This window comes from Neodiprion pinetum, chromosome 2 (assembly GCF_021155775.2).
Source record: "Neodiprion pinetum isolate iyNeoPine1 chromosome 2, iyNeoPine1.2, whole genome shotgun sequence".
Classification (NCBI taxonomy): Eukaryota; Metazoa; Arthropoda; class Insecta; order Hymenoptera; family Diprionidae; genus Neodiprion; species Neodiprion pinetum.
In genome coordinates, this window is record NC_060233.1 from 21,524,415 (window position 1) to 21,532,982 (window position 8,568).

The window sequence follows — 8,568 nt, forward strand, 5'->3', positions numbered from 1 at the left end:
GTCTATCGAGGGACGTATACGTAATCATTGTAACAGAAGAAAGATGATGGGAAGAGCTGTGGGTGTATACAGCATGGACCGTGTTATACTTGCAATGTTTGGGCTTTGTGTCGGACGGTAGGCTGGTCCCTGCTTTTCCAACGTACGCTCTTACGGTATGTTGATTGTTATGCCTCAGTGGACGAAGGAATACAAAAGGGGGTCTCATTGGCTGTATCATTTTGATGTCGCAAGATGAGTCTACAATCTCCATAGGTCCAGTATGCATTAGGTTTATAACTCGTTTCCTATTCTGAGGGTGGTACAAACAGTTGCAGTTTATCGATGGCGGTATACATAGACGTCGCATGAGAAGAGTATTAACATTGTTCTCAAATACACTTGTTTCTAACCGTCACCAACCGCCGAATCAGCTCCACGATTTGAGGTAGGAATTGCGAGTGAATCCATCGGATCGTTTTCTATTTCATCTCTAAATTTCATATGTCTGGATGAATACCCGTTCTCCCGTTAATCAAAGTAGGCTTTAGGGCATGCAAGTTTTTCAGCAGGATAAATGACGTCAGCTGTACAACTTTGTTCAATTATGAGAAAACCATGATTATCGCTGTCAATAGATTTGTTTTGCCATATGTAGCAGGCAGCCTCCGCGTTGGGTCCGGATGGCTTTGGTTTATTTTCACCCTGGCTGCGGGTGTCTCACCGCGAACCGCCGCGGAAGGTTTACGCTAGCGGACCATAGTAAAAGTTCGTATACTTAGCTTAAGAAGCGGCGTGGTAACGTATTGTAATAGCATTTGGCCTAAACAAAACCCAACCTGTTGAACTTATAAATAGTTGTGGGCCCGGAGATCTTCTCAGTTAGAAAATCGCAGTGTTGCTGAAAACAACGATTCTGTTTCAATTGTTGCCATATTTTTAAAATCTTCAAAATAATGCAATCGATTAACGATCTCCGTTACGCGGTGGTGAAGGCAGCTAGCCAGGCTAGGAGGGCTAACGCGAGTCTTGTGCGTGTGTGCCCTGTTTTCCGTCAGGAGCTGTTGTTCCGCATGTCACATGCGGAATTGCTTCGGCATTTGCGAGAGCTTCTGGCGGTCTGCGGGGCACGGGCCCTGGCGCACCTCCACAGCACCGGTGCGTTGCGGGGTTACGAGTGCCTTAGTGTAGCCGCGAGTGTGATTCGTCAGCGGGGTGCCACCCGCTTCGCCGTTGTTCGGGCGCTGATGGCTGAGTACAACGAGCGAAACGGTAAGTTGTTATTTGTGTTGTGCGCAGTGTACGTTTGTGTGGAGTTCGAATTACCGGATCTTCAGAGTGGGGTAAAAAGATAAAAGAAAATATGTAATATGGAAAAATTTAGATCAAGTTTTCCAACCGTTAGAATTTCGCGCGATGCTGGAGGACTCCGCGGAGAATGAGGCGGCTCTTTGCGATATCGTCGTCGACGTCGCCGATGAGGCGATTGCGTCGCAAGAAGTAGCGCTGGGGAGGCCCGCCGAGGAGCCGGTTTCTACCGCTCGTGACGGTAAGTCCGGATGATTGTCCGTACGCTGTGGCGTAGCAGGGAATTGTCGCGTATAAATACGTTGTGCGCGAGTGGTATATCAAAATTTCCTTGTGTTAGAATTCATGATGGATGATACCAGCGAGAACGAGGCAGCTCTTCTCGAGGGCTGTGTTGCCTGCAAGGAGTTGGCGATTGCGGAAGAGACAGGGGTGAATGAGACGATGATGAACGATAGGACCGCCGAGGAGCCGATTTCTGTCGGAGCTCGTGACGGTAAGTCCAGATGATTTGTCCGTACGATATGCCGTATATCATGGAGTACCCGTGTGTAAACACGTTGTGCGTTAGCGATGTTCCAAGAGTTCTAGAAATTTTCTTTCACGCGTGTACTGAAGGTTATTGTGTCCGTTGCTGAAATCGATTCATCACAGGCGTCGACCTTAGTGTTGTCACGTCCAGGTCCGTCAGGAGTGTTGGAAATTCAAGGTATATAGGAAAAGTTTGAAAACAAAAATGCAGACTAGGTATTTTGACATGAACTCACGAGCAATTTCTTCTCTGGTGGGGCGGGTAATTAGATCCGGTCGATGCTCATGAGCCGGCGGTAGCAGAAGAAGAAGGAGACAATTATTCTATATCCCCAATGGATGAGGTGATGATATTCTCGTGGCCGCAGACGCCCGAGAGTGGAATATTCACTCAGATGAGCTATACTCCGCCGGCGATGGACGAGGATATTTTTTAGGGGAGCTAATCACGCGGGTACTCTAGGGTGTGCGTTTCTAGTAAAACCGCGAAATTCAACTATACTTGCGGATTGAAACGCTTTACCATGGGGTTCAGTCTTATTTTTGTTTTATATGTACAACAGGGGGTCTTATGCAAACTGTTGGACCGTTTCACGTGAACGAGGGCGCCAGTACCTCGGGCATACAGATCGGCGGGGGTAGGGCCCGGAGGGCTCCGAGTTACGATTCTGACGTGACATTAGAGTCAGACGATGACGATGCCGATGACGATGACGAGACACAGACAGCTTCCGACGTGACGTTTGAATTCGACGACGATGCTGACGACGACGAGACAGACGGTGCATACTCTGGAAACATGGGGAGAGAATCGGAGCAGGAGAGTGAAGCTGCGAGCGAGAAGGAGTCAAGTCAGGCACCCGATGACGGGGCTGATTCACTGGGTAACCGTTCCACGGTTATCGGTGAATCAACGAAATTCATTTGTAAATTCGCGGTCACAGGGCGTGAGTTGCGAATGAAGATCGCGGCCCCTGAATCGGGTGTTAATCTAGTGGAGTGGCTGGAGGACGCGTTCAGAGACCTGCATGCGTATGCCGTAGCAACGTGTCGGAGTAGCGACTACATAGGTTTCACGTTTAGCGCGGAGAGTTTTAATCATGGTCCTGCGTGGTTATCGTTTCGGCCGGTGAGGGATTCGCGGTACAGTGACCTCTGGAAGTTAGTTTTCAGCGTAGCCCAGAGCGCATCAGAGTTTGGCGTCGACAGCGTCTTCACCGTGACGGTACACAGTGTTGGAGTACCGGATGGTCGCGGAAAGCCGAAGCCGATCACGCACGCGGGGGTACTTAAAAAATCCGTCGTGCAGATTGTCAACAGTGACGGGTTGTGTTTACCTCGTGCCCTCGTTGTAGCCAAGGCTCACGCCGAGAAAGGCCCGAACCGCAGTGGCGCTCTGCACGAGCATTACGAGATGGTGAGATTCGCTAGGTCCAGTTTCCAGCGTGCAGAAGCGCGTAATCTTGTTGCGAACGCCGGTGTCGAGATTCCGCCAACGGGATGCACAGTGCATGAAATCGCACAGTTCCGGAACTATCTGGCACGCGAGGGATTCCTCATCACAGTGTACGAGTTGGGGAGGCTAGGTACCGGCGAAGCGGGATTTAACGACGGTACTGCCGTGGTGAGAGCAAACGGAACAGGCGATGTCAGGCACCGATTGAATCTGCTGTATTATCCCGAAGAACAGCATTATTGCCCAATTGTAAATTTAACCGCGGCGGCAGCAGGGGCCTTTTTCTGTCAACCCTGCAATAGGAAATTTAACAACGGGTACGAACACCGATGTTCCGTAAAGTGCCCACAGTGCCTCTCATCGCCACTGTGCAACAGCGAGTCTCGCGAAATCGAGTGTCCCGATTGCAGACGCGTGTTCCGCGGTAACGGTTGTCTGGAGTACCACCGCAGGATCGGCTCCTTCAGTCCGCGCCGCTCCGTTTGTGCAACGCTGCGTATATGCCGGAATTGCGAGCGATTCGTAAATCTTTCGCGGAGGGCACACATTTGTGAAACTCGTTTTTGCGTCACGTGCCGCTGCAACAGACCGTACAATCACTACTGCTTCATGACCCCGCTGAAAGACGCGACAAGACCGAAACGTTACATCTTCATTTTTTATGATTTCGAAACGCAGCAATGCGAGACGGTAGACGGTGACGCGACGACAAACATACATGTGCCGAACTTGTGCGTAGCGCAAAAAGTGTGTACGCAATGTATCCACGATCCCGATATATCGAACGGCTGTTCCGCTTGCGGGCTCGTACGTGAGTTCGTTTTCAGGAGGGAACCGGTGAAGGAGTTGGTAGACTTTGCTACTCGGCCCGTTCAGGACTTTGCCCGCATCGTATGCATTGCGCACAATGCAAAAGGTTTTGACGCGCAATTCATACTGCGGCATATGGTTGAGCGGGATGGAAACCCACCGCAGGTCATCCTAAGCGGCAGTAAGATCATTATGCTCGAAACGGGTCACACCCGATTTCTGGATTCCTTAGCATATATGCCTATGGCGTTATCGGCGCTACCGAAGGCTTTTGGACTACCGACTACTTCCGTGAAAGGTATATTTCCCCACCTTTTCAATACCCCTGAAAACGTGGGTTACGTGGGACCGCTCCCCGCAGCGAAGTTTCACTCTCCGGATACCATGAGTAGCGATGCGCGAGCAAAGTTTTACTCATGGTACAACGAGGCTGTAGCGAACGACCATCTGTTTGACTTTGATGCGGAATTGTTGTCGTACTGTCGGTCGGACGTGGATATTCTGCGACGTGCGTGCGTAGCATTCAGGGACATATTTCTGGAGTGCGGCAGAGTGTGTCCCTTTACCGAGAGCACGACAATTGCCTCGGCTTGTTCGGTGCTGTTCCGTAAAAATTTCTTACAACCGGTGCGAATAGGTATCCTGCCACCGGGCGGCTATCGTCTTGCCGATGCCCAGTCTCGTGAGGCTCTGGAGTGGTTGGTCGTGAAAGAGCGCGAGCTGGGTATTGACATCAGGCATGCCGGAAACGGACGTGAGTTTCGGATTCCGGAGACGGGTCGCAAGGTGGACGGATACCATGTCGCGGGCGACGGTACGCGACACGTCTACGAGTTTCACGGTTGTTTTTGGCACGGCTGTCGTAAATGTTTACGAATCAACCGCGATAGGCGTAGCGTCAACGGCGAGACGTTGGATAGGCGTTACGAGGAAACTCGTGCAAAGATCAGCCGTATGCGCGAATTGGGTTACCGCGTGACGGAACAGCGGGAATGCGAGTTTGATCGGAGCTTGACGGAGAACGAGGAGATGAGGGAGTACGTGGCAACACACCCGCTGATCGCTGGCACTGCCACGAGCGAAGCACTCAATCCGCGTGATGCGTTCTACGGCGGTCGAACGGGGAACGCTTCCCGATACTACGAGGTGAAAACAGATGCAACGGGCAACGCGTACGAGGAAATACGATACGTCGATGTTTGCTCGTTGTATCCGTTCATCTGTAAGAATGGAAGGTTCCCTGTTGGCCACCCGACGGTCTACGTTGGAGAGGAGTGTAAGCTCTTGACAGGGTCAAGCGGTTGCGACATCACGCGAGTTGAATGGCTCATCAAGTGCCGAGTTTTACCGCCTCGCAATCTTTATCACCCTGTTTTGCCGGTGCGCATGCATGACAAACTCATGTTTGCCTTGTGCCGCTCATGTTGTCAGAGTTTGAACCAGGACGAGTGTAGACATGATGACGAGGCTGCGCGAGAATTCGAGGGCACCTGGGTGTCGATCGAATTAAAAAAAGCCGTGGAAATGGGATAGAAGATCAGGAGCATAAGCGAGATCTGGTCGTATACGGTGACATCGTTTGACCCGACTACTCGTCAAGGTGGGCATTTCGCCGGCTATATCGACACCTTCCTCAAGATTAAGCAAGAGGCAAGCGGCTGGCCTGCTGAATGCGAGGACGAGCCGGCTCGAATGCGCTACCTTGATGAGTATTAGCGGGTCGAGGGTATACGGCTAGATCGCGACCGTATAGCTAAGAATCCCGGCATGCGATCAGTTTCCAAATTATGCTTAAATTCGTTTTGGGGCAAGTTCGGGCAACGCGAGAATCTGGTAAAAACAGAGGTTATAAAGACGCGTCAGCAGCTGCTCGAGCTTTTTACCAACCCTGAAGTCGAGGTGTCCGGTTTGCTGCCCGTGAACGACGAAGTGTTGTACGTGCGTTGGTCGCACGCGCAACACAGCGTTGAACCGTCAGCGCTGACAAACGTCGTGATTGCCTCGTACACCACTGCCCAGGCTCGGCTGAAGCTCTTCTCGTTCCTTGAGAAGCTCGATCGGCGCGTGCTCTATTACGACACCGATTCAGTAATTTATACCCGAAACCTCCGAAGGCCAAACGAGTATGAACCTCCAACGGGTAACTTTTTTGGCGACCTGACGGATGAGTTGGCGTCTTACGGCCGTGGGAGTTTTATACGCGCTTTCGTCTCGGGAGGGCCAAAATTCTATGCTTTCATCATTAAACGTCCGAATGGTGAAGAGGTGGAAATTTGCAAGGTGAAAGGCATATCACTGAATCACGCAACGAGCTCGAAAATCAACTTCGAGGCCATCAAGCGGATAGTGGTAGAAGCCGCTGCACCCATTCCCTTGGAGTATCGCGCCATTCGTCGAACGGAACTGCACGCAGTCGTGACGCGCTCCGAGCACAAAACGTGTGAACCGGTGTACGTGAAAAGGCGTTGTTGCGTCACAAGTTTCGATACGCTGCCCTACGGTTATCGCACTGGATGATGACGAAGACCCCAGACTCCGAGCAGTTGCACACCACAGCTTCCGTCTTCTCACCCTGCGGTAGTACAGACACCCAGACGGCAAGCCACGCGCGCGTTTGAGCGACAGATAGATAGACAGACAAACAAATAGACGGACAAACAGAGGACACCGAAGGGATTCTCACCCCAACCGCCTGTTATTCCAACCGGCGAGACGCCAGGCTAACCCATCAGATACTCTCTTGTATGTGTCCCGCCAAACTGTATAAAGGTTGGTACCACGCTTAAACCCTACGCATGAAAAATTGTGAAAAAATCTCGCATTGCTCGTAAAAATTCATCTCGTAAACCGCGGCGGGGCGCGCTGTTTTCAAGCTGATATCACCGCGCGCACGCGTACGAATAAGCTCATGGCGTATGCGCATCACGCACAATCAGCTCGACCGCGACCGCGCCGATAAGCTCGTACCTGCGCGGTTACGCTTCCGCGTGCGCTTGAATAAGCTCATGGTCAGCGCACGGAGGGAGTGCCGCCGCCGCCGCCGCCGCCGCCGCCGCCGCCGCGAGCAAGCTAGCGTAGTAAAAGAACGTGTTTTCAATTGTTTCAATTTTTTATAGATCCCGCATTATCCCTGGATTCTTCTTTTTCTTCTTCTTCTTCTTCTTGTTCGATGACGGACACACGTTGGAAACATCCGTTTTCGGCCATTGTAGCCGCGCCATCAGGATGCGATAAATCAAATTTCGTCAAGAACTTTCTGCGTCATGGAACGTCAATGTGCGACACAAGATTTAGTCGTGTGATATGGTATTTTGACGAATGGCAGCCGTTGTACGACGGGGACAAGAGTATAGAGTACCGCGAGGGGTTACCGCAACACGCCGATTACGAGGGTGACAAAAAACCGAAACTTTTGGTAATCGACGACCTGATGCGAGAGGCTTCAAACAATGTCGTCGTTGATCTTTTTACCGAGGTCTGTCATCATAAGAACCTCAGCGTTTTCTACATAACACAAAATCTCTTTCACAAGGGCAACGGTCAACGAGATATTTCCCTCAACGCAAACTACATAGTCTTCTTCAAAAATCCACAGGATCGTGCCCAAATTGAACATCTTGCCAGACAAGTGTATCCCGAAGATCCGAGGTTTCTTCAAGAGGCCTATCACGACGCTACCGCAGCGCCACACGGATATCTGCTTTACGACCTGAAGCAATCCACTCCGGAGAATTGCCGTTTCCGATCAAACATCTTCCCTTCGGACGATAATCACTATGTCCACGTTCGGCAAAAGGATATAAAGGTCACCAATGCGCACCGGGTTCCAGTCGTTCAGCTGTGATGCCTCGAATACGCCGTACCGCGTCCGGTCGCAGAGCTCGTGCCGATTTCACCAAAGCAAACGCAGTAGCGCTGCACGCTCTGCAGAAATTGAACCCGACGCAGAGATCGGCATTGCTACGCACGGCCGACAATTCACTGGTAAAGACCATTTGTGAGTGTGCATTGAACACCTTGGAGGGTAACGTAGCACTGTCCAGAATTCAGAAAAATCGTCTGGCATGTCATAAACAGATATTACGGCGGTTGGCCAGCAACCGGGGTACCTGGAAGTCCAAAAAACGTTTTCTTGTTCAACGTGGGAACGGATTTCTCACCCTCTTGCTCGCTCCGTTACTCGGGACTTTAGCTTCCAGCCTCTTCTCTAAGTAGCAAAATGGAACGTACAAAGAAGATGGTTTTAATTCCTATGGAGAGTATGGAGAGATTTCAACAACGCGTCAGCGAGGGTATAGCCACTACGCTTTCACCTGGAAATACAACTACCACACGTACCGATCCCGCTTCAAGACTCGACAACGAGATGAAGGACATCTTGAACAAACCGTCGAAAGACGACGCAGAAAAATGGAAACTCTATCAGCAGGTACTTCAACGATATTTGTTTTTTGCAAACGACGCACGCAAACCCATGAAATTAG

At 51.0% G+C, this 8,568-nt stretch overlaps 1 protein-coding gene across 1 annotated transcript; it reads left to right on the forward strand.

Annotated features, from left to right (window-relative positions):
• The first annotated feature begins 1,052 nt into the window (after positions 1-1,052).
• Positions 1,053-5,617, forward strand: LOC124212251 (uncharacterized). Its single transcript, XM_046612132.1, has 4 exons — positions 1,053-1,251; positions 1,364-1,528; positions 1,628-1,783; positions 2,382-5,617. The coding sequence occupies exons 1-4, from the start codon at positions 1,053-1,055 to the stop codon at positions 5,615-5,617; spliced, it is 3,756 nt and encodes a 1,251-aa protein (XP_046468088.1).
• Positions 5,618-8,568: the final 2,951 nt, after the last annotated feature.